Source organism: Pyrgilauda ruficollis, unplaced genomic scaffold, assembly GCF_017590135.1.
Source record: "Pyrgilauda ruficollis isolate IOZ18807 unplaced genomic scaffold, ASM1759013v1 scaffold35, whole genome shotgun sequence".
NCBI lineage: Eukaryota > Metazoa > Chordata > Aves > Passeriformes > Passeridae > Pyrgilauda > Pyrgilauda ruficollis.
The window spans coordinates 2968446-2994847 of NW_024524934.1; the positions used below are offsets into that span (position 1 = coordinate 2968446).

Below are 26402 nucleotides of genomic sequence, written 5' to 3' on the forward strand. Positions count from 1 at the left end.
GACCTGCAGCAGAGAGCCCACATTGTGGGCTGATATCATAAAGGCTTTTGAGTTCCAGAGATTGACTGGAAACCTTTTCCAGAAAAGTGGATGACTAAATTAGGCAGGATGCTAGCGAGCACCTGATGCTTACGGTCTTCTTCCCTCCTCAGTGCAGGGCCTTGCCAGGATTGTCTACAATCTTTCTCGAGCTTGTAGACACTTAGTTCAATGCTCCATTTGTGCTGTGGACATCTACCTGTATTCAGGCTTGCACTCCATCAGCCAGTTTGCTAGTACAGAAGCAAAAAATCTGCATAGATGTGACGTTTGAAGTAGGTACTGAATTTGCAAAGTGCAAAGTGTTTCATGCTGCTTGAAACAAGAGGAAGGCACGTGTGTGACCTCACAGCTGACTTTGTGTTGTCATTCTCTTCCAGGTGAGAGACCTTACAAGTGTCAAACCTGCGAACGGACCTTCACTCTGAAGCACAGCCTGGTCCGTCACCAGCGCATCCACCAGAAAGTCAAAAACGCCCGAAACCATGGGAAGGAGAGTGACAAGGAGGAGACGCAGTCGAGGTGTGGAGAAGACAGTGAGAATGAGTCCAGCCACAGCGGCGCCAACCCCATCTCCGAGAGCGAGTGCGACTCCGCGGGGGGCGTCGGTAGCCACTCGTCCCTCGCGGGGAGCCGGAACGAGCCCCTGGCTGGCCTGGTCACGGACTCCCCCTGCGGAGAGGAGAGGAGCGGCGCCTGCCTTGCCGAGCCCACCAAGAGCACACAGAAACACGCGGCAATAGACCAGGAACCGCGGGGCAGCTCCGAGCACGAGAGACCCTCAGGTTTCATCCAAGACTTGCTGGAGATGCACAACGCTCCGTCTCCCATGAATCACATCCTGGCCTCTGCCGACAGTGCGCCTCAGCTCTTGGGGGTGGAATGACTTGCTAGGAGGTTGGACACGTCTCAGCAGGCAAACTGAAGCCAGCAGAGCAAGGTTTCTGGAGTCTGGTTTTGGAAGAGTGACCTTACAGCTATGGGGAGAGTATGGCAGACTGGACCTGGTGCCATATGCCTTTCAGTATAATAATGCAAGAGACTACCGTATATACTGATTTGAGTGCCTTACTACTTTATTAGATCTTTTGGTATTATAGATTTTTTTCAAAAATGATTTTAATATTTTAAAGAATTATTTGGAGAGGACCCTTTTTCATTTAAGCATTAATGTTACCTTTTGTATTGGTGTGCGTGAGCTTGTTCTTGTATATCTGTGATAGTCGCTGTGTTTGTTCTCTGAGCTGGAAATGGGGCAGTGGGGTGGGAGGCCCTTGGATACCATAGCCAATAACTGGAAGAAAAATGATGTGAATTTCATATGAAATAGTCAGAGGAGATGCAGAGGAGACATTGATTTATTGTTTTTTTTCTCAGTAGATGTTCTTGCATTTGCCACATGGTGGAGCATTAAGCCTGTTCCAGGCACGAACAACGTGGCAGTTGAAGGTGTTCAAAGTGGTTCAAGCCAAAAGCAGGAAACGCAAATTAATTTCAACCTCATGCTTGTTTCCACTTTTCAGCATTAGAAGTGGTCTTCTAAATCCTAGGGGTTTTTTCTGGCCGTCACGGACTGAGCGTGTATACAGAGAAGAGTTACATAGCAACGTAACCTATGGAAATTATGCACCCGCTGTTACATATGTTTGATTTGCTTCAGTATATTATTATTATTATTATTTTATTATTATTTTATAAATCCATCAGTTCGCTTGTCTCTGCAGTCAGCAGAAGCCAATGGGCAATATTTGCCCACGGAGATGCGTAGCGCAGCTTGGATCCCGTCTCGGAGTGTTCTTGACTCATCAGCTTTCACCAGCCTCTCCTCCTCCTCCTCCTGTTGTTGCAGCTCTTCTACTGTACTTTCCATGAACCCCTTCCTCCGACCGGAGCGTCCCGCGGAGGCCAGCGAGGTACCGTGCCCGTGTGGGGGCACATCTCCCTCGCGGCGGGCGGGCGTGGGCGCGAGCGCGCGACGCCGGGGCCGCGCGGGGCCCGGCCGCGCCACAGAGGCACCGCCGGTGCCGCAGTGACCTCGCTGCCGTCACGTCGGTGACGGTCACTCACAGAGCAAAGTTATTCCGTCTTCCAGTGGAAAGCAAGAGAGAAATGCGAGCCTTACCCTCTCGTCTTGCTTCTGTCATGTTCTAAGAGCAAGAAAATACTACTGGTAATGAAACTACAGATATACGACATTTAAAAAATAAATAAAATTAATTTAAAAGAAAAAAAAAAAGAAAGAAATTCTTCCTGAGATTTTGGGGTTGATGCTTGAAGACTTGAGGTGTGTGTCTAAATTTCATATCAGTAATTTAACCCCTTTAATGCTGGCAGCTGGAACTTCTCCGTATGGCTCCTGTTGCCGGCAACAGGTGACAGACACTCCAGCCACCAATATTGAAGGAGTTAAATGAAATGTATCCTACTGTAGCTGCGCATTTTTAGGAATGCCCAGCATTTTTGTTGTTCTTGTCGTTGTTGTCGTTATTGTTGTTTGTTAATTGTCCTTCAGTCATGACCTCTGGGACAGACAGAGCCATAATAGCATTGCCGGAGCCTCACTGTGCTATTCCACCACTGCAGTCCCCCAGCCCAGCCCGCACTGTGACCCTCCCTCCTTCCCACCGCAGAATCGCTTTTCCTGCTCTCACCAGACATGGAGGAAGTGGGCCTCGGACCCAGTCTATATTATATAATATATATATATCTATATATATCTTTATTTTAAAAACTCTCTGAAAAATTTCTGGAGACTGAAATCTCACTGTCCAGAATTCAAAGGAAGAGAAATGTTCTTGAGTAATATTCTTGCAAATAGAATAAGAAAAAATGGTTGAGGTATATGTGATTTCTATTTTTTTCGTGGTTTTTTTTGGTTTTTTTTTTTTGGTTTTTTTTTTTTTTAATTTTTAAATAGGGATGTTTGAACCAGTTCAGAAACGAAGCTAATGCCAGATATAGATAAATCAATCACAACCAATGATTCATTTGAAACTCTACCCAGGTGCATTCTACTTAATTAAAACCAGTTCACGCATCCCTTAAATTGTTATTACTATTATAATTATAATAATAATTATTATTATTATTATGTTGGGTATTTTTTGGTTTTTGTAATGGTTTTGTTTGTTTATTTTGGGGTTGTTGTTTTGTTGTTTTGTTTTGGTTTTTGTTTTTTTTTTTTTTTTGCAACTCTCCACACTAAACTGCGCAATACTGTGGGGGAGAAGCCATTACTAAACTATATGCTGCAGAACAATGTAGCAAGTAATTAATTCCCAGCAGCCTGCCGGGACATCTGCTAGCAATAATCACTATTGATTTAAAGCTTTATTTAGCCTTTATCTATATCCTAGTAGAGTATAAGGTCTTGCCACATTTTATTGACATTTTTATTAGTTGAGTTTGACTGAGAACTGTTGCTGTTGTTGGGGTTTTTTTGTTTCCCTTCCTCCCCCAATATTAAACTGTGAAATTTATAATGTGTTTAAACTATGGGTGAATCTTAGGCTTTAGTTTGCATGTTCAGCTAATTTGTCTCTATATGATTTTCGTTTGAATCTTTTTATTTTTTTTCCTCTCTCAGGGCTTTTACAAAAAACAAAAAAACAAAAACAAAACAAAAAGAAAACAAAAAAAAAAGATCTTCTAAAATTCTTTTGCCTGAGTTGCAATGGACTTAACATGGAGATAATTCAATCACTACATTAAGCACTTGACTGTGAAAGCGCAAAAAAAATAAAGGAAAAAGAAAAAAAAAGAGAGAACCTTGTTTGAGGCTGTTGTGAAATAACTTTAGGGGGCTATGTGACAGTCTGATTCCATTTTCAGAATGATTCATCTTCTCTTTCCTCTCTGTGTGTCTCCTTTCTCTCTCTTCTCTCTCCACGAAGGAAGTTTAATCCTAGTGATTTCATCCCATGCAGGAAACAATAAATGTGTAGAATTCATATTTTTCTAAAGGGAACTTAAACTGCTGCTACGAATTGTGTACAAGACTGGTTTATGCCACATGAACAGAGAATCACACATAGTTTTGGTACTTTTATTCCTCTTTTTTTCAGTTGTACAGTACTTCCAAATTCAAAATAAAAAGTAAAACTTGTTCTGTATCAAACCATCTAAGCAATAAAATGTTATATTTAAAAATTATAGGTTATGAAATGGGCGTGGCTCTTCTTGTGGGTTTGCGGTGACTTATTCTCTGCCTTAGCTCTGCTGGAGGACAACGTGCAAGCTGGAGTTTGTCTGTGCCAGTGGATCACTGCTTCTCTTCCTTTGGTTGATCTGAATTTGAGCTGGAGATGATTGCAGCACTCTGAAAACTCGTGTTCATTTTGACCACCATTTTCTGGCAGCCAGGCCCCTTTGAAATGCTGCTTGTCTCCCAGTGCAGTTCCTCAATGCAGCAACTGAAGACAGCAGAAAATGCTGATTTTCCTGCACAGGCAGGGTCAGGATTTTTTTTTCACTTAATGGTAGCCCCATGGTCACATAGGTGAGCATCCTCTCAGCATGTAGTGTACCAGTCACTTTTTTAATAAATTAGGTAGGTTTCTGCTACCATAGTTTCCTTCTTGCATAAATGTTTATGGCTGCAAACTCTTCAGGATGTATTCAAAAGCCACGTGCATGTTTCATAAACAGAGACAAAACCTTTGTTTTAGCTTGTCAGAGCTGCCTTAGCTGCATTTTATATGCCTTCCTATAAATCCATTTCACAGGACAGTGAGCCAAAGAATCATCTGAGTTGTGCATCCAGCTCTTGAGGCCAGGGAATTGCAGTGAAGCAAAGCATCCAGATCTTCCTAAGTTCTGCTGCGGTGGTGCTTTCTGGCAGAGAAGTGAACCAGCTTCAGAATGAGAGACAGACTTGGGTGCTGAACTGCTGCTGCTTTCCTCCCTCAAGCCTCCTGCACCTTCCCAATGGAGGTCAAAATGCCTCACAGCACTTGGTCTGCTGAGGACCTTGGTCCCTCACCCCAGGGAGGGACAGGCTAAAACAGAAGCAGTCAGCTAGCTCAGCCCCAAACCAAGGATACCTGATGAAGTGAGGCTCTCTGGATGAGCTCATGGGGTGGAAACATCATTTCTGAGGGAGGAAACCTGCAGAAAATAATTTTCCTTCTCCCACTCACTGACCTGAATCGCCTCTCCTCTCGTGAGACTGACGGGAAGCTCGCGTCCAAGTGGCCCGGGGACCTGTCAGGAGGTGTAAAATCAAATGGGATGAGTTTATGTGGCTAGGAAGTGATGGTGACTAATGACTTACAAAACAGATGACTTAGAAAGCACTTGGTTCTTGGCCATGGAAGGGTACTAATTGCAGCCCTTTTCTCCTACCTCAGTTTGACAGTGACTATTGCTGAGTTGGGAATTCCCCTGCTCTTCCTGCCTTGGACAGGGTAACACCCTGCAGGCCAGCTGAACTGTGCTCCTTGCTGGCATTTCCCTTTCCCTCTTCCTGCCTCCACTCCTTCCCACACTAACACCCATGGCAGTGACAACTGGAGCTGGCCTGAAACACCAGGTTAGCAGAGGTGGGGAGGTGGTGGTGGTGTCTCTGTGTGCCTCCTCCAACTTGCTGCTTCCTCATCTCATTCCTTAAAACGTTTTTCCCACTTTGGCAAGGGTGAAGCTGAACTTAATTCCTGACATGGACAGGGAGAGTGGTACCACCCCTCTCTGAGGCACTGCTGTGCTTCAGGCATGGAGGCCACATGCTGGCCCACAGCATTAAGGTTTGGGGAAGACCCAAGTCCTCTGCCACCACAGGGATGCCTTGGCAGCAAGGGGCACCAGGAAAGTGGTTTTTTTCTGAAGTGTGGAGTGTGACACTGTGGGGATGGGCAGGAGATAGCAGGATTGGGTGAAAACTGCCCCAAAACAGAATGTGGAGCCTGGTTGGAGTGTCTTTTTTTTTTTGCCTGCTACTGAAATGCAAACAAGTAAAGAGAAAGGAATAAAGTTGCTTTTCATTATGCAGCTGTCTCAAAGTAGCCAGCATTTGTGAGATGGGAGGGCTGTACACCTACACCAAGATCTTCAGAAAGTGAGTGCAATGAGAAATGATTTGCTGTTGACACTTAACAGTGTTTGGCCTGTTCTGTTGGAAAAAGCCTTTCTCAAAACAAAAAGAGTCACAATTCAACTAGCAAAGGCAGCAAGGGGCAAAAGCCTTCTTGAAACCTTTCCTTCTTCACAAGTCTCCAGTTTGGGGAATCATACATGTCATTTTCTTTCAGCATTTCTGTAGTTATGACGGGATTGAAAATGTCACTTTTGGAAACCCTGAAGTTCAGGATTATCTGCAAAGGGAGACTCAAGACCCCAGCACAGAATAACCAGCACTTTATGTACGTCAAAGAGGCACCATTTTTCATCACCCACTCTGGCAACGCAAAACAAGAAAAGGATGGAGAAATGGATTGTTCAATTGGAACATCTCTTAACTGCTGGACTGTGAAAAAAGGGGCCATGCCAGGACTTCCCAAAACCTGAGTACTGGAGTAGCCAGCATCAGGAAGGGAAGTGAGTAAAACCTGTACAAGGCACCAGCATCTTTGGGTGTCGTGGGTCAGCTGAGCCCTGCAGCTGAGGAGGAGCTGCATTAAAGTACTGTCCCCCTTTCGTCCCCTTCCTTGGCAGTAATCAATGTGCAGGGGAGAGGACCCATACTGCAACAGCCAAAGGAGCCCTGAGGGACATCCTGGGATGTGGGCTCCAATCTGTTTGGAAATAAAGGAATTGACTTGGATCTTGAAAACCTCCTCCATGTCAGGGAGGGGCTGAATGATCCATGAAAAATGGTCTGAGGTTGGGAAGGGTACGAGGGTACGAGTGTGTGAGTGAGATGGCTTGATCTGCACACATATCTGCATCCTGGTTGGGTGGTGTCTGAGCTGGGGACATGATGGGTCACCTGGCTGTGTGTGCTCTGCAGGTTGGAAGCACCACATCACTACAGAGATCCCTGGAGTCCTGGGTGTGCTCTGGAGTTCCTGGGTTTGGCCACCAACCCCACACTGGAGCTGCCCTCTTTGCCCATGTCCTCATGTGCACACTCAGGGAATGGGGGAAACAAACATCTGGGAGCATACTGTTGTCCCTGTCTGGAAACTGGTGACTGCTGGTACTTGCAGATTTGCTGGGGGATCAGAGGATTTCCCTAGTCATGGGCAATTAGTGCCATGCTGGATCACAGGATTAGAAAAACTGGAAACAACCCTAAAATGACAGGAGGTACAGCACAGCTGGAGTTCCTGAGCCAACAGCTCTGCTGAGAGTATGTATGGTCAGTCTGTTCCTCTGGTTTTGAAGTAAGAACATTAACAGGAATAGTGGTTTGTTCATGGAGCCCCTGCCAGAGCCTAAAGCATCTCCTGCAGGTGCAGGGTCTTGCACTGAGCAAATTCAGACCTCTTGGCCTTTCTCAACACAGCCTCCATGGTGTCCTTCCTTGTCCCCTCAGCTGAGGATTGTGTTTTTGCAATGCAGTTTCAGGGAATGCATTTTTAGGTGATTTAAACTCTTCTCACCAGTCCTGAAATGATGGTTTATGCCAAGTAAGCCCAAAGTGTTTCCCCCACAGGATGAGTTAGTGTCAGACACAGATGGTGTGTGTCCTTGGCCCTATGACAAGTTAGGGACTCACTTGTCCAGTGGTGTGCTTGTATTTCTTGGGAACTATCAGAGCACTGGAGGGGAAGGGAAGGGAAGGGAAGGGAAGGGAAGGGAAGGGAAGGGAAGGGAAGGGAAGAGGGAGGACTGCTGTGGGACAGAATTATTTGGGTTTTTAGGATTTGTTACCAGCTGCACCACTACAAAAGGTGCAGAAGCTGCAAGAGCACCATCCCTGTGGGCTGCCAAGCCTCATCAGTGGCTTCACCTGGGCAGGGAGGCCTACTTAAAACAGTGGGAGGGGTGAAGGTTGGGCTGTGGGCAAGGGGACAGTTGTTTGTGAGCAACACTAAGTTCTGTATTGTAAAAAGCTGTTTATGAGGCTGTTTTTCCAGGAAAAAAAAAAAGGCTTTTTTTTAAAAAAGGAGTTTTTTTTAAAAAAGGAGTCAATTAGTACTTGGGAGAAGAAGGGTGGAGGGGCAGAGGGCAGTTGGCCTGCTCAAAAGCAGCAGTGAAGACACAGACTGCTGCATTCTGTGCTGTCACTGCACAGAATGGATGCCCAAAAGATACAGGAGCTGTTGTTGTATGCAAGTGTCACCTCAGGTAAGTGACATGTAACCTGCACACATATGCCAGTGTCAATGGGCTGCCTGACAGATGACAAGTTTGACTGAACTCTCTGGGGAGATGTAAACCTCCAGAGTATTGCCAGGAAAGTGGCTCTGATGCATTTCAAGATGTGTCTGAAATCACCCTGAAGAAGTCAAACTAAATGGAGTTGAGAAGTGTTGTTGAGGCTTTTCAAAAATTCTAGTATTGCCTCCTGTCACTTCTCAAGACTCCTCTCAGAATGCTAAAAAAAATCCTCACAAAAAGGAAGCAGAAGTTAATCATATATTAAACAGTAGTAAAATGGGAAGGCTTCTCTGGCTCACCCAACCTCACTGCGTAACGCAGTAGAAAATGTTGTAGCAATCCTCCCAACTAGCAGGAACTGAAAATAGCTTTCTCCTTTGCTGTGCTTGTTTATTTCTCCTGTGCCAGATCTGTCTCTTGTTTGGCAGGGAAAACTGCCAGGAGTGTATGAGGAAACTCTGGGCGATGGTGTTTGGAATACGCTGTTGTGAAAGCACTTGAACTTCTCTAGAGCCTTTCAGCAGAGGGCTGTGAAGCAGTTTACGAACATCAGTTAATGGGAGGCTGTAAATAAGAGAAATCTGCTGGAGAAAAGGCTTTTCATCACGAAAGGCCTGATCTGTTTTCACAATCTTTTTCCGAGGCAGAGGTTAATGCAGTGAAGGCCAGCGCTGCTGTTTGCTGACTTTCAGTCAGTAATTTTTAGCCTGTAACCACACGTGGAGCACGGCCCTGCTGCTCGTAAAAATGTGCCAAGGTTGGGACAGGATGTCAGCCAGAGGGACAGTGGCTCCACGACAGGTCTTGCCCCGAGCACTGGGGCATGAGGAACGGCAGAAATAAATGCTCCTGTGAACGTGTGCACACAGGTCCGTGGGGCCCTGCCCTCAGACATGGAGTTGTTTTTGGGTAACAAAAGCAATTGGTGTGTTAGCCTTTCCTCCCATCTCCTGTTACCTGATCCTGCAGAGAGTGACAGCCTAGGTTTGTTGTTTGCAATGAGCAGCATCTGACTTCCAAAGAATCTGCACCCAAAAGAAGTATGGTGATGCCAGTGCTAGCTGTGAGATGCAGGCTTGCTTTGACCAATATTCCTCCCAAGTTTTTGCAACTCAAGCTTTACTCATGACCTGTGCTTGGGAAGGGCAAAACCTGGCTGTAAACAGAGACTGTAACCTTTGTCGTTGCTGTTTAATTCTACCAAAGCCCAGCCCTACTCGATGCACAGGGCTCCTGGGCAGCAGCTGGGGAGGAGGCAGAAAATGTACCTCCCATGTCCTGCTGCCTGCACTGCTGCTGAATGGGATCCAGCACTCCCAGATTTGCAGACTTTGTCAGAAAAGTCCCTTTTTGGTGGCAGGACATTTAACACCATTTGATCTGCTGCCTTCAGGATGCCTGTATGACTGAAGCTTTACAGGCTCCAAGGTTATGTGCATCATCAGGTCCATGATACTCCACAGCCAGAGAAAATCATCAAAGCATCAACCTGCCTGCATACCCACAGCCGTCAGTGTAAGTCTGCGCCACAACACAGTGAGTCTGATCTTTGATCTTTGTCTACATCACTCTCTGTCAGCATCTTGGAGCTCAAACCACAGAGGCTGCCTAGCACAGCTACCCAAGACCCAGAACTCACTAGAAAATGAGCTGGGGTTGTAGGTGAGGGAAAGGGAGAGATCTGGACAAGTGAGCAGCCTGGGCACTCTATGGTAATCCATTTTGGAACAGGATGCAAAGCCACATGCTGCCTTTAATGCATTTGGTTATTTCTTTTTATGAATGCACCTCTTGGACAGTTTTTAACTTTTTCTGAACCATAAGAGTCTCTTTAGCAGCTGCAAAACACCTGCTTAAAAATCAAGGTACTTAATTTGAAAAATACTTAATCACAAATGATAGCAGCTTCTCCACCAGCTCCTTCAGGCAGTGTTTTACTGAACTGCAGCTGAGGGACGTTTTGCAGTTTGTCAGCAGGTCCTTGGTGGCCTGTACTTATTCCCACTGCACTGCATCAGTGACATCTGGCTCCATTCAATTCTATAAATTTGGCAGAATGGGAATGACAGGGTGATGGTCCCTGAGGACTGCCATTGAAAGGAAAGGAGTAACCACAAGGAGTGCTGCAGCTCACTAAAGGAACAGTAAATGACACCCAGCGAAATGCTTTGCACAGGAGCAGGAGTTCAGCCTCAGGAGGACCTTGAGGGAATGTCTTGCCCTGCATAAGCACAAAGAAAAACTACTGAGTGATTGTTCTGGCTGCGTGACTGTGACTGATGCCTCCTACTTCACCCTTGGTGTACCTTTAGCTGGGGTGGTGGTAATGGAATGCTGCAGAACTGCAATCTGCCAGGCCAATACGATGGCAGAAAGGAGATGGTCCCTGAGTAATGTACTTTCTAAAATACAAACTAAATCCTGCTTCAGTTTTTTTCTTTGTCGTGGTGCCTAACAGCAAGATGTACTGCCTGGTTTCCAACTTGCTTTATAGCAGCTACAAGTCAGGATTAGTTGGGCAAAATATCATTTCCAGCTGTGAGAAGTAACTCCATGCTCTATGAATGAACCACTATTACAAACAACGAAGCATTAACCAAGCCTTAAATACTGGTTCTAAGGAAAATATGACACACTTCCAAATCAAGTGTTTTAGGGTATTTGAACTTGCTTCTAAATATAACTTTTTATTTTGGTGGCAATGTTTGGCATACTGTGCTCAACAGTCACCAGATGCTATTTAAATTCTAGCTTTTCCTTTCCAATGGAAACCTGCAACAGGGCATTTTCACTGCCCTCCTTGCTGGGTAGACTCCTCTCAAAGAAAAGAGGGTGTTTGTTCATTCTTTCTTTCACTTTTGAAAATTTATGGGTGGAAAACTTGCCAGCTGATACTGGATCAAGTCCACTGTCAGGGCAAGGTCCAGTCCCCTGCTTGCTTCTGCAGGGCGGTGGATCCAGGCTCTGCCAAGGGAGTTCCTTCAGTGTTCTGAACAGTCTGGGCTCTTTGATTCAGCTGTGTCTGTGTCTGAATGTGGTCAAGGTACACATGGCGTTAAAAGATCCAATTTCATTTAACTTCCAAGGAAAACACCAGGTGGCAGAGGCAGTGTGTCACTATAAGCACCACCTCTGCAATACCTTCAGTTGACCCCGTAGGCGGCCACAGATCTGAATTTTTTTGGAAGCAAATACTAGACACCAGCACTTACAGCTTTTCTGAGTTCAAGCTTCACATTTGTCAGTTATTTTCTGAACAGCACAGAAAAGTGCAGTGCTCAGATTTACTTCAGTGGCCAAGGTAAAGCATGGAATGATTTAGAAAGGCCAGACACAGTTGCTCTGACCCCTCCCTTTAGATGTTGCTCTTTGAGAAGGGGCTAAAGCTCTCTTTGTGCTTGTCTGTTCTGAGAAGCAGCTGTCACAGGCTTGGGAGATCCCTCAGCTGGCAGACCTGGGAATTGCTGGCTGTAATGATTTTCATCTAGTGAACCTAGTACTGTATTTTACTCTGGGATTAATGCTGCACCACTGCAGCCTCATCTCTATGGAAAATACACGGTGTAGCTCCATCCAGGCCCAGCGGGGCAGGACTGAACCTCCTTCACTAGAACATGGACTGTGGGGTCCTCTTGAAAACCTGCTCAGACCATTGTGAGACCAAGTGCCTCAGCTCCAAGTGTTCTCTTCGCTGTGTGAAAGAGACAGCTCTCAAGTGACAGATTCACTATGTGCATTTAGGTGGCACAGGGAAAACTCAGTTGTGATTTCCACATAGGCTGAACAGATTGAGAGCGATGAGAAAAGGCAGGTTGAACTTCAGCTTTGCCTTACCAGCTAAGGGACTAAAATGTTGTAATGCTGAAATGTTACTGCATCGTGGTTAATATAAATTTATAGCCAAAACTATTTACACAAGGGACAGAAAAGACAGCCAGATTTTTAAGACCTCATCTTAGTCTTGGTATCTGTTCTTTCTGAGCCAGCTATTGCAATCTATCTTGATCTTTTCAGTGAAAGATGAGGCAGGCTTCAAATTCTAGTCATTTATGTGTTCTGGGACCCAAAAATACATCAACACATCTGCTTTTAGTTTTTCCCTCTTTTACCCACAGATATAGCTCAAAAATACAGGGGTCCCAGCATTCTTTATTTTTAAATCTTGTCTTGTTTTTTGTTGGGTTTTTTTCCCCCAACAAGTCTTACCTTCTTCTGTTTGGATACAGAACACCTGCTGGAACTGCTGTTTTCAAAGTTACTGCACGGAATGTGAGCATTTGCCTGGTCACACAACAGCATGCACATAAAAACTGGAAAGATTTGGCCTTGTGCTTCAGCAACCTTTAAGCATCTTAAAAGATCCTTTTAATGCTGCCTATGGTTTAACATGAGGTTATTCCTTCTAGAAATGTAGGGCACTATGGTTTGCTTTTAACCCATCAGAATTCAGGAATTTACTGAACATTTTCCCAGGGCCCTCCCTTAAAATAATTCTAATCTTAATTATTAGTCCATTGTCTGAAACACCACAGAGTATTTGCTCAATATTATTTCCATTCCAATTACACATGTAGAAAGACAATTTTTAAGAATGGCATGTTTTCACACTTCGCATATTTGCCACTACTGATTGCTTATCAAGGAAAAGGTCTTTTATTGGTGCCACTCATGCTTTATTAAAAAAAAAAAGCAGATACACAATGCTAAGAAAAAAAAAAAAAATCAGTATACTTTACAAAAAACCTGCAGCTGTTTTCAAGAGATCTGATCTCACTTATAAATGCAAGTCAGCAGGTAAGAAATTAAATGATAATTTAACACTTCAGTTGCAGTACATCACCTGAACTTAATCATCCAAAACAATCAGCCATTCCTAAAATGACTTTTGATTGTAGCTACATAAACAATCATCTGTATCAACTGATTAGAAAAAATCCCTGGGAAAATTTAGAGATAAATGGAAAAATATCAGAAGAATGTTACTTAGCCCACCTATAAATTTGTGCAGAAACTAAGAGATCTTTCTGAATTTGCTCTCCTCTGTATGTTAACTGCAACTCCTCTTAGAAATGTCAAAGTGTAAAGCTGCTAAATTCTGGTCAGTGAGGGGATTAAATTAGTACAGTACGGATCTATGTGCACAGTTGCTAACCATTTACACTAGTGCTGTGTCTTACTATCTCCATGGAAGTGTATTGTGCAAGTCCCAACAACTTCAAAACACTCTTGAAACAGCCCTTATGTCACTCCTATGAGGTAGGTACTGTCCTTCCTTTGGAGAAGAGAACAGACTCTCTACTGCTCAGTACATCAAGCACACTGAGAAACAGGACAACCAGCCTACTTTAGTATTTGGCTTCCTGGATTCAGAGCTCTCACCTGCAATATTTTGTTGAGCACCATGCATTCTAGGAATAACCAGTAAATTATACTTTTGATTACACCTTATCCAAGCTAAGGAAGACATTCAGCACAAATGTTTTAGAACAAGCAGAAGCACTGCCATCTCTAGTCTGCTCTATCCAGTTCCACAGCCTACAGCTTAACAATTTTGTACATGGAGAATGAACTTAAATCCTTGAGTCTGACAGCAGCCACTCTTCTTTCTCTGATTTAAGGATACTGTGGAAAAAATGAACCACTGACAGAAAGCAGACAGCATACAGAGGGCTACAGGTATCACATGCAGTTCAAGGGTAGCCTAAATTAATGCTTTGCTGCCTCTGTAGATGTGAACTCTAAAGATGTTTTTCCTACCCCAAGAGTAGAATTGTTAGGTCTTTACAATTTTTTGAGTAAGATAAGGAGCTGTGAGAAGGGAATTCACAGAGGTCCTTCACTCTAAGCCCATAGTTCATTTGCTCTCTAAAACCACTTTAGGATCTTTTACTAATAAAGAAACCCTAGCCCACAGCTTCTTTCACAGTTGTCAATCTTCTCAGAACCCCCAGGAGCAGCTGTGGCAGTGTAGTAAGCTGGCTGAGAACTGGTAAGAATGCTGGATTATACAGATGGTTGTGCTGCCAAATGGAACTGGGTGGCATAGACAGGCAGAATTGCTGCTGTCTCATCTTTAAGTAGCAAAACTACAGCCTACTCAGCGGAGAATAATAATTATATCCAGCAACATACCTGTGACACTAAGCTATCCCTGTTTAAAAATAGAGTATAAAATTCAAGTACCAAAATAAAAGTTTATAACCAAGAGGATGAAGCAACAACTCTACGCCCCCAATTTAAGAAAACTGAGTGTAATAGATTGGCTTATTCACTAGAAATAATACTAGAGATGCAAAAGTTCAGTTACCTCTGCATGCTGGAATGTTACTGCTAAATTTCAACTACAGCAAATTAATGAGAAACAAGTAATTAAAAAATGTTATAACATTCATCATGAGCAGCAGTGGTCTACTGGCCCCTGCTCTTACGAACTGCTTCTGGCTAAGAAACTCACTATGAACCATCTACAGTGAATGCCAAGTTGTATCATCAGAAAAACAGCCTTGGTACACCTGGACTTTCCCACTGCTGGTTCCAGTGCAAGCTGCCTTCTCTCTTTTTTCCTGCTTAGAACTTAAACATTTGGAAGACAGCCACTGACTGCAGAGAAGAGAGCTCAGTCTTCAAATACTTCTTATTTGTAGAAATAAAACTAGGATATTACAAATTAATATCCTCAGTTCTGATCCTTTGTCTTTTTTCCTGGCATACCACTGTATCATCACCACCCCGTCAAAGAGTACCTTTAAACCTCAGGAAGAATTAAGAGTATACAGTTCAAGATGACCCATTACAAGAATAAAAAACCCCTCTCAATGCCAGGTTAGAGACACAATCCAAGAGAGGGAACTTCCAAGTTCAGTGCATCAGGTGCTGCAATCACTATGGGGCTTTAGCATAGGAAGCATTTAATCCATAAACACTCTGTTGAATCAGTGCAAGCTGGAATACAAGCCTGCAAATCTACCACAGAACCAATCAATCAGATTATATCACTAAAGGCAAATAAAGGTGTTCCACACAATTTGAGTGGAGATGCCCCTTATGAGGGCAGCATTCAACTGTTTCCTAAATGATCTGAATGACAATTAAGCAACCTTAACTGCAAAAAATATTCTGCCTGGACTAGCTGTATTTTTAGGAAGTTGAACAAAGCATCTTCTCCATAGCAGTATGAGTCAATAACACAGTTCATTCTGGCAAAGTGTGTAACAAAATAGTGCCAGCACAGGTAGATTCAGAGCCTAGATGCTTCAAACACACTATGGATAGGATTTGGAAAGATCACTCAGCATTCACTGGCTCAGAAGTTCAGTCCCTGAAGATCAAGTGTAGAACTAAAAGGGCGTTTTCACAGGTGGGGATGAGAAAAGAGAGGAAAAGGAGACAACAGAGGCCTCAGATCTATGCCTCTTCCAGAACTCAACAAGCCTTCAGATAACATTCAGACACAGGAAGAGAGGGAGCTGAGATGCAAACAGTTCAAGCCTTGCCCAAGCAAACTGATGTTCTGCGTATTGGCTCTTTTCCCTGTCAGTTAATTCCTGAACACAGTTCATGTGGATCAATACCTCAGTACCTAGTAATCACATAAGCCACAAAAGGAAATCTTGCTTTGATTTTGCACACAGCTTTTCTGCTTGACTACTGAACCAACAGGCAGCTAGTGATGAATATACATCTGTGCTACTAGTTAAGAAAGACTATGTGAAAAAAACCTCAGACCAATGTACTGACCAGTGTAAAGAAGCTCAGATTTAAAAACTGTAAACGGTGAATTAAATAGTTTGCCAATAAAAAGAATTATTTGAATCCAACTGTTTTTCAAGTGTGTACAGCAAATCCTTGTAAAGCCTTAAAAAAAATAAATTGGCTGGCCTTTTGATACATATGACATTCTAGTTCTTAGGAGAGAGAGCCAATAACTCACTGAAAAGTTATTCTGGCTTATTCAACAGTTTCTTGAGTAAACATTGCAGAACTACCACTATAATCTGAATACCTAAGATGCTGGCACAATTCAATAACTAACCATTTAACAAACTGGGTATAAAAAAGAAATTTATGTAGTAATACCAATTCAGCACACAAATTCCATGCTTCACAAGTTCTGCTGCTGTGCAAGAGTCTTCCTAACATCTATGCAGCTAAGTTCAGATTTTTAGGTCACTGCATGCCCAGATCAAAACAGCAGCAAAATATCTACCACTACAAGCAGCTATACCCAATTGTGCCTTTAGAATGAAGACTATGCAGAAGTTGAGATGATCAGTGCCTGGCCACTGAGACAGGACCACACACACAAACCTCAGTGTGCGCACTTTGTAAAGAGTAAAGTTACTGACTGAGCAATAACAATTGCATTCAGGTTCTGATACAGATATGATACAATCAAGACAGATTAAAGTCACCAGACATTCAGATTAGGGAGAGGAGAAAAATCCTTCAATGACAATGTACAGATGACAAGCCAGCATTACAAAGAACTCTAAAGGCACATTTCAGGTAACACGTTTCTGTTAAGACCAACTGCTTACACACGCAGGCACAAATCTTAATGGCTACCTCCCCGGACCCCCAACAATTTAAAAAAAAATGAAAAGAGAAGTGCATTTTCAGTAATATTAACACCATTCAGTTAATTCATTCAGTCCAAATGTTTAGCAGTATTTTCCTTATGGTGGTATGGGTTCTCTGCACTACTCCAATCCAAAAAAACCAAACAGGCAGAATTAGTAAAGGTTCAACTGTTGCACTAGTTAACATTACTCATCAGAGCCCACTGGTCTCTTCTGTGCCCTCTTGTAGGGCAACCTCCTCGGTGAAGCCTTATCTAGATTTAAAAAAAAAAAAAAAAGAAAAAAAAAGAAAAAGAGATAGTTGCATCAATTGCAATTGTTACATGAGCATGTACTTTTCTCCTCCCAAACACAAGACAAGCTGCCCTTCTAGTGCAATGCATCACCACAGAGAAGTCAGTTCAAGCAACATGTTAAGGCTTTTAAACTACCAGCACCATAAACAGAAGGCAACAAAAAGATATGTTTCCATTCTGCAACATGCAACAACAGGGTAAGGTTTGTTGTATTTGTCAGTTACTAAAATGCAAAAACACCCAAGCCCAAAAAAACCCTGTGTGTCATCCCCATGTGAAACTCCAGGCTCTGCTGCTCAGAAAACTTTCATATTCAGTAATTACACTTTTAGAAAGTTAAATGAATTATTTTGATGGCCACTGCCTTGAGTTTACACGGCTGCAGAATATAAGATTGACTCTTCTTTAGACAGCTATGTCTTGCATGTAATATTTCCACATTCATATAACTAACAGCAGAAGAAAACTGTTGTGGAAAACTGCACTTTTCCAGCAAGCATCCACATTGACTGGATGATCTTTAAGGTCCCTTCCAAACCAAACCATTCTATGGTTCTATTATTACTGCAGAGAATACTTTCAATAACCTTCAATACTTCACATGAAGTGCTAAAGTGACTGCTAACTGCATCTGGTGACTAATTTTCTTAAACAGAACAATCTCCAATAACCTCCCTTGTTAGAGTATGTGCAAACACAAGGAGCAGCCATCATGCCCTTACAGACCAATCAGTACAGTATGAAGTGTCAATAATAAAAAAGTCAAGAATATCAGAGATCTTGAAGGTCATTATTTTAAAGAGTTCTAGTGTAGAGTTCTAACTGAAACTAACCTGGAGCTGAGAAAACCACAAGAACAACTTTCCCATTCATTTTTCATAAACGTCAAGTGCTCAGATATGAATACTTATTTGGCTTAAGAAAAGGATGGTGGTGGGGCCTGGACATGACCAGAATGTGAACCCTTTTAAAGTCTTGCTCTTTAGCAAAAAGTAGCATTTAGACATTCAGTTTTTCTTGCTAGATGGAGGCTTTTCAAATTCCTGTGTCTGGATTTTATACTATTCTAGTGTCTAACAGAAGAAAGGGTACAAGAAAGCTTTTATCTTCACAAGTAAACCACTACTCTTCAAACCTATGCTGTGTAAGTACCCTTAAAAAGGATAAAGGAATTAAAAAAGCCCAAAGCCATCAACTCCTGGCACAACTTCATACCACAGCTAAGGCCCCTAGCCCTTCTGCACCAAATGAAGCTCAGAATATGCTTATTTGATCAAAACAGCAGTCCTCGCCTAGTAAGAGCAGCACCTGAAAAGGGCTTTCAAACTCTGCATCTCATGTAGGATGCACTTCACTGAGGCTTTCCCACCTCACAGCAGTGACTGCTACTGATGGCAGGACTTTATCAGCCTGATACACTAAGCTAAGCAGGGAAGGCAAGATAAACATCTGCCTTTTAGAAAAAGAATTCTGGGAACAGCGACAGAAGACAATACTTTATCAATATTCTACTGAAACTATGTTTCTACAACACAACCAGAAATACATCCACAAAATACATGAAAACATAAATTTAGATGTATATAAAATGTACACCATTGCATGCGTCTGTTCTGCATCTTTCACTGCTCATGCTACATCACCAGTCACAGCATGCAAGAAGCTATGCCTAATTATTACATGGACTTCTATCCATGCCTAATTATTACATGGACAACACACTAAGCACTTTTCACTCTGCAGCTCACAAAGAGTCTGCCTCACCTCTTCTACTTTGCACTGAAGCCACAGGAAAGCAAAAGAGAAGAAAGAGAAAGAGAAGTCAGAAATATCCACAGTCTAAAGAAATCAGATATTGGGGTTAGTGCTGGCATTTCAGGTATTAAGTAGAACTTTCGGATTTGTGAAGGACATCAATAAAAAGTATTTATGTGACTTTAGTTAAAACACACTTCTAATACTTATTTAAGACTTTGGTCTATACGTAAACTTCCAAACAACTTACAGAAACTCTGAGATGACCTCTACTTTCTCCTATTTAAACCATTTTTGCAATCCAGGTTTTGGGTAGACACCTTACACTGTTGAAAAATATTCTACAGAACAAATTGTAAAAGTCACCAGTAGTCATTATCTCATCAACCAATGAAGTTTAGCAGCCCATTCATGGTAGAACAAAGTAATAATCTCATCCTTAAGTACACTGCTTGAGACAATTTCTTATTCCCTACATGCTGTTCTAAGAAATTGGTATCAGCTACTTACTCAGTTAAAATTAATTGGTCAAGTTAAGTTTTTTGTAGTGTAGTTTGTGAAAGACAGACTACTTTACTTACTTATTTGATTTAAAGTTTCTTGGGGAATCCAGCTCATATCAACATCGTTCTGATTTGATGTTCCCATCTCTACTTTCTGTACTGGTCTTTTCCTCTAAAAAATTCAAGAAAGAAGAAAGATTTTTCTTTTAAGTAAGACTTAGGTAGCACAAGTATTAGAAATTACTAAAAAAAGCAATATTTAGTGAATTACAATTATTTCACTAAGGTACAAACTTAAAAGCTAGTCAATGCACAGAGCTGTCTTTCCCATTAGCAATTTATTCCCCTAAGCTCTGTATTACCACTTGTAACACCTTACAACACTTATTCCACATTACGGCACCAAGATTTCATGCACACTGGGCAAACTCATTACACCTTTTCTGATGATCTGTCAAACTTTGTGATGACAAGTTTTATTTTACTTTCTCAGATTAGCACAATATTCTCACATGTGCCCTGACCTTGCAAAATAATCAACATTATGGCAAAGCTTTGCCAAGAACTAAATAAAGGACTGACAGCTGTTTTCCCCTGAAGTCTGACCTGGATTAGACTGATAGGCAGAATTAGAGAGCATGGGGAAAGTAAGTACTGAAGTAAGTAAGTAGACACAGACACTCAGTGATTATAAAGTATTCCAATTCAACCACTTCACTGTGGAGCCAAAGGGCATGAGGCTCAGCAATCAAAGTGTCTTCCATCAGGAACATTTTTTAAGAACGCTCTAGTTTCCCCAGTAACCTCTAAGGTTCTAAAAACAAATCTTGTACCTTTACCGTCATATGCCAGAAGCAATCACTGAATTGCTTTCTTTTCACATCAGAAAGGTTTTGTATTAACAAGTACACAGACAAACACGCTACCCACCTTCCTAGACTCTAGTAACTGATGTAGGCCAACAATGACCAGCAGACCAAGTCCAGCAAGGAACATGTACATGAAGATCCTTTAAAAAACAGTTTAAGAAACAATGCATTAACTAAAAAGGTCAAGTTTTGAAGATAATTTCTATGCCTCTTCATAAGCTAAGCCAAACATTGGCCACACATCCACTGAAACTTTCCCAAGAACTTCTGTAGGGGGCAAGTGGGGAAAATACCCAAGGAATCTGAAACTAAAGTTCTACCAACTATAATGTAATTATTCTGACTTGGATTTTAGAAACTGTAATCACAATTCTGAACAACAGAACATTAGAAAAACGCTGTATAAATTGGAAAAGTGTTATAATAAATAAATACTGAAATTTAGTAACCTCAAGAATTCTTTTGCACTACCACAGTTTCCAGATATTGGGTCACAGGCAATATTTAGGTCTGTGACAGCTTTAATCATTTATAAAACCCTTGAAAGTCTCTTATATGCTTTTAGCATGCTATTGCAAAGCAAGTACTGCTAGGATACTACTAATTTGCAACAGAGCTTTGAAAGACTTTATCTTGCTCTGTGTTCCACAGTTACAATTCTACCTACAAAATACATTTTCTTAATTTGTGCATTCTGGTTTGTTTTGAAGAATTTTATCTGAAGTACCTGTTGATACTTAGCAAGAGGTAAACCTAAGTTATAGCTAAAATTGATTTGGGGATTAAGGAATTTACAGTTAAAGAATTTATTCCAAGCTGAATATCTGAACTCTCATTTATGACAAAGGAAATGATGGAGTTAAACTGAAGAAGATACTTAATTTCAATACCTGTTATAGGGCAATTATCTGTTCAAATGACATTCACACAAACTGATATTAGTATCCGAATTGTTTTGAGAGCTCCTTTTTCAGAGCATTACACATTCTCATGTTACCAACTGATCTTTCATTTACACTACATTGTATTTGACATATATTGTATTTGAGAATTCCAAATTAATGCAACTGCTATTTCTTTTGGATAACCATTTTTAAAAGGAAGCTTGCTCAACAGGCAATTTCTACCTGTGCCAGGACAATTCACATATTCAGCATTGTCTACAAGTATTTCTGAAGACTGATTTTTTTAACACACAGCTTCACTTAAAATTCAATTCCAGTGCTACAATATTTAATAGCATTTTAGCACAGCATATGCTTGAAAGACATTTGGTGTGTCAGATCTACCCAAGTCTGAAAAAACCACTCCTGAAAGGTACCTATATAGACAGGGGTTAGAAGAACTCAGTCATTCTTTGCTGTGCTATTTGGTACTCCAAATATGTCTTTTAGTTTATGTAAACTTAGATTACACTGCAGTGTTCCAGAAGAAAGCTATTCCAGCCCTGACAGCAGGACCCACAGCCTGATACTATGGACTCTCTGCATCTTTTAGGAAAAAGCACAGCAGCATAACAGAAGCTTAACAGCTTTGAATTGCTATGTAGCTGAATAACATCAGGTCCAGGCTTAAGCCCTCTGAGCTAAAGCACATCTGTCAACTTCTCACTGACACAGTACCAGTCCTGAAGATTCCCACTAATAATAGAGATCGTAATTTTGGGAAAAGTTTGTATTTTCAGTCTGTCAAATGCTGCTACATCATACACAAAACACAGCAGACCTAACACTCAATAAAATTACAATATGAGAACTATTTTCAATGGCACCACCAATAACCTGTTCTACCAGTGCACCAACTAAATCTGGATCTCCAGTCTCCTTACGTTTCTCCATCCAGTCCATCTTCTTTTTCAATAATTGTAACAGTTTGATTGAAGACAGCATCTTGAAAAACATTGCCCTAGAACAAAGTTTGCAGATAACATTTTAAATTAATTTCTTCAACACATACACAAACGTTTACCTTTTTCCATGTTCTTACAGAAATTCTAGAAAGCCACAACTCCTGCACAAGACTATCTTAAGGCGGTAATTTATGCTCAACACATAAAAGCACAAATGTTTGGTTGCCCTCTACAGTTCTAAGACAACCCAGCTTCCACTGCTGACACAACTTTAAGTGCACATAGGCAATCACTTGCTGTGCTTATGCATCCACTGATTTGCTTAAATACTACAGAGGTACTTGACTAAGCAGTTCCTTCCTGACACCTCCAGACGAACTAGAAAGATTCAAATGAATTGGAGCATCAGGCTTACACTTGCATCTCTGTAGTTGAGATTGATAACCAGACCGAAAGGACGACCACCCATAGGCTCAGCAGGGATGAAGGAGTACTCAAACGTGGCTTGTCTCTGTGGTGGAACTACTGTGTTCAGAGAGAGAGCTGTGAAGTTCTGGATGTAAAACTGGTAGTCTTGAGGATACCGGAAAGAAGCATCGAGAGACTCGACAATGAAATCCTCTGTACCCTTATTGGTGAAGCCCACCAGAAATTTTACAATGTTGTTCGCTGGAAAGTCTGAAACACACACACAAAAAAAATCAACCATAATAAACCTCATGCACCACACAAGCCAATTCTAAACAGAGAGCACCTAGAACAGACACTGGTTTCACTGTTTTAGGCAAACACTGATGTAGTCTAAGAAAGAGTAAAGAGAATGGTGGATTAGCAGAGGACTCTTACCTTCACCTTTCACAAATAAGATGGTTGTATCAGCACTAGGTGAGGCTTTAGGTTCTCCTGACAAGTCTTCTTCCTCTTTTTCTTCTGTCTAAGACAAGAGACTTTTTTGAAAAATCCTATAATGAACAGTGAAGCAAAAACCATGCTTGGTTCATGACAATCCCATGTGTCAAAGCATGCAACACTGGCAAGTATTTATAACAAATCCTGCTCTTGCAGGATTAGCACCACAGTCTGTTCTCCTTCTAGATTTGCTGAGCATCCCTTTCAGCATTTATCTTTCTACTTGTTATATTTGACACAGTGACTAATCTGAACTACATTTAGCTCTATTGAAGGGTTTGGAATCAAAAAGCATCAGTAAGGCTTCTCTTTGGGGGTGGAAAGAGAAGAATAGAATCTAAATGTTAAGTGCTCACATCTAAGCTATTTCCAGTTAGAAAACAAGCATTTCAAAATGAAGACAGCCATAAAATAAATCAGTTACTTTCACTACAGGGAGTGTTTATGGCAGCTTCCTATTCAGTTTTAATTAGTTAAATGCTATGTATGTCTGGAAATGGTTAGGCTATTGGAATTACCTAAGTCCATGGATTCACTTGTTCAAGTTCACCTTGTGATGAATCACTTTTTAATTTGACAAATGCAAGCATTAAGAGATTATTTGCCGTTTGGGGATCACGGGATCATCACCATCCCCACCAAACAAAAACAAGGCTGAGCCAGTATCGAACAGTCTCAGCTAAGTACTGCAAGTCAGTTGGATCATTGGATTTCAGTGCTTAAACAACCTCCTGAAGCAGTGGAAATCCTAGTGGATCAGTCACACACATACCATGAACTAGGAAACCAGAGCTGAGCATGTAGCATCTTGATTCCAAAACCTTATGAAAAACCCTTTTATTTGAGTGACAAATAAAAGAAACTGCCTAAAAAGCATCATGTTTTGTACCGAAGGCATAGACTATTTATTAAAAGGAAATTACATCCAAAAGTTTATTAAATAATAGTCTGGCAATATTGACTAGTATACCTTCTACAACTCTTCTGGTTTTGATTTTGTGTTGTAAATTTAGTTAGCTGTGGTTTTTTTTAACAAGAGTTTCAGAATTCGTTTTGAGCTTAACTAAAAACCAAGACCCTGTTGTCCCTTAGAAATCAGTATCAAAGAAGCCAGAATGAAGTAGTTCTATCTCTCAGTGTTCTCAGTTTACTGAGGTGAAGCTTCAGATAAAAAAGGAATACAGAGTGCTCCTATGAGAATGTGGTTCTCCCACTTGGTGGTTTGGTTTTTTTTTGGTGGACTACAGTTTTGATAGTCAGAAATCAAGTTGTCTCCATGTGGTTTTTCAACTGGTAATTCAGAAACAAAAGACAAATCCTTCTGACATTTCAAACTGAACACAAGCTTAATCAGATACATGGAAACAGCCAGCTGAAAAAAGCAACATAAGTAAACTCAGCTATTTAAGTTATCAGCTTCAAGCACTGCCAGCCTAATTCACACTTTTGAAGTAACATTCATGTCCAATTACCAAGTCTGTTGGCTCATCTTCTTCAACTTCAGCTTCATCATCCTCATCTTCAACTATAGTATCTTCCACAGCTTCCTCATCTTCTGTAGGATCTTGAGCTGCAACTAATAAACCTGCCAAAACAAAATGCAAACACAAGAAAATCTTTTAAATGTTTAGTTAATCAAGAAAAATCTCGTGTTTAAGTACAATTCTCAAACTAATGCTTGAGGAACTTCTTAAAAACCTTTCCAATACAGTGTTTTGAAGCCTCAGTAGCAAAAACCTCCTATTCAAATGATGTCTGTGTTGATCTTTCAGTCTTACTCCTTCACTAAAAACTTTCGCACTTACTCAGTTATCTGCCACTAAGTTCAAAACCAAAAATTTACAACTGTATGACAAAAAGTTCAGCATGCACACAGCAATGCCTAAATTTGCAAAAGGCAGCCAATTGACCTTAAAAGCTATTGTTCAATCACATTAATGTATGAAAATAATTCAATTTGGCAACTACTAAAGTGAAAATAAGGCATTCCTATTGCCAGGAAATTAATTTAGTAAGTACTGTTTCTTCTAATACTAGCACGTCCAACAAGTATATTGGCACACTGGCAACAGAACACTTTGAAAGGTACCTAAAAAGTTACTTTTTTTTTTGCTATTCTTATTTTCATTCCAGTTTTGAAACCTAAAGAATGTTTTTTATACTACAATCTCCTCAATATCACGTACAGCCATCTATCCAACAGAACCACAACAGCAGTCAGAAAAGAAACGTGACCTAGAGCAAGGCTCCAAGACAAGAGCAATCTGACAGTCCATTGCCTCTGTGCTTTCGTGGAGCCAAGCCTCATACATTCAAACACTGGGCAAATATGATTAATAACAATACTGGCCACGGGACAAAGTTCTGTCTGTTTGCAGTCCAGAGCACAGGCAAGCAAGGCTGAGACCTAAAACATGTGCACAAAACGACAGGTTTGGGGTTTTTTTAACAAACTCAATGTTTTCTGAATATGAAAGAGTAGAAGTGAATGGATGACTGATTTACGTAGGTCTGAGAAAAGACCTAGCTGCTATAAACACAAAATTTAAAAGAAATATTTAAAAATTTTTATGGGAAATAGGAATCCTTGAGTATGACAAATGCATCCAAGGACTTAAGAATTGCCAGCCAGTGCTAGAGAGAGCAAACCCAACCTCTCCTCTCAAGCATCTTTAGAAGGCATGCTCAAAGACTTTTGCTCAGCCAGGTGCAATACTTAACCTAAGCCTTAACTACCGTGATTTTATTTGATGTCTTAAACTCGTAAGTGTGTAAAATTTTATGTCTACAAAAATTCTTACACATAAAGGTGAGGGAGTTTTAAATTAAAAATGAACAGCGCACAGCTAGGCTGTAGGCACCCTTTGCCATCTGCTGCCCAGCACACCCTCAGACCCCTCACGGTGTTTCCGATGGGTGTCAGAGGAGCTGATGATGTGGCAATAGCGGGAGAGCTCTGGGAAAGGACTCGCACACGGCGTGAGCTGCAGCCCACTGCAGGAGCTGGGCGAAAAGCCTTCCCAAACTTAGTAGTAGGGAGGCAATTTCCAGACCGTGAATCAGATAACGCCACAGCGTAAACAGAGATTAGCGCTCCTCGGTGTCGCCAAGGACACTCGGGGGGTGGCGGCAGACGAGGCGGGAAGGCAGGGTGGCAGCCAGCGCATCTGTTAGGGAATGCGGGACCGGGCACCACCGGCGAGCGAGGAGAAGGGCAAACCCGCTGCCGCCGCCCCAGGAGGGGCTCTCCTCCGGCTCTCCCGGGCCGCTGTCACGGCCGGGCCCGAGGCCGGCGCCCGCGGGGCCCTGCCCGACACCGCGGGGCGCTGCGCCGGGAGGGGCCG

General features: G+C 41.8%; 2 protein-coding genes across 13 annotated transcripts in view; one reads left to right on the forward strand and one right to left on the reverse strand.

The window, feature by feature from the left end:
- The window catches only part of RREB1 (ras responsive element binding protein 1), a 122443-nt gene extending 118252 nt beyond the window's left edge, over positions 1–4191 (forward strand). For 8 of the 9 annotated variants that reach the window (XM_041475387.1, XM_041475388.1, XM_041475386.1 and 5 more), the window contains one exon: positions 420–4191. In XM_041475387.1, coding sequence (XP_041331321.1) covers positions 420–925 — 506 coding nt within the window. In that variant the 3' untranslated portion in view covers positions 926–4191. The remainder of the gene's footprint in view (positions 1–419) is intronic. The other variant, XM_041475395.1, reaches the window with a different exon arrangement.
- The window catches only part of SSR1 (signal sequence receptor subunit 1), a 22769-nt gene continuing 437 nt past the window's right edge, over positions 4071–26402 (reverse strand). Inside the window, exons 2-11 of one of the 4 annotated variants that reach the window (XM_041475398.1) lie at positions 24531–24643; positions 22996–23083; positions 22565–22827; positions 22129–22205; positions 20362–20440; positions 19510–19603; positions 18938–18952; positions 17068–17131; positions 5182–5241; positions 4071–4872 (exon numbers count right to left, since the gene is read on the reverse strand). In XM_041475398.1, coding sequence (XP_041331332.1) covers positions 4848–4872; positions 5182–5241; positions 17068–17131; positions 18938–18952; positions 19510–19603; positions 20362–20440; positions 22129–22205; positions 22565–22827; positions 22996–23083; positions 24531–24643 — 878 coding nt within the window. In that variant the 3' untranslated portion in view covers positions 4071–4847. Of the gene's footprint in view, positions 4893–5181; positions 5242–15917; positions 17132–18937; positions 18953–19509; positions 19604–20361; positions 20441–22128; positions 22206–22564; positions 22828–22995; positions 23084–24530; positions 24644–26402 lie in introns of those variants that run through there. The other 3 variants (XM_041475396.1, XM_041475397.1, XM_041475399.1) reach the window with 3 other exon arrangements.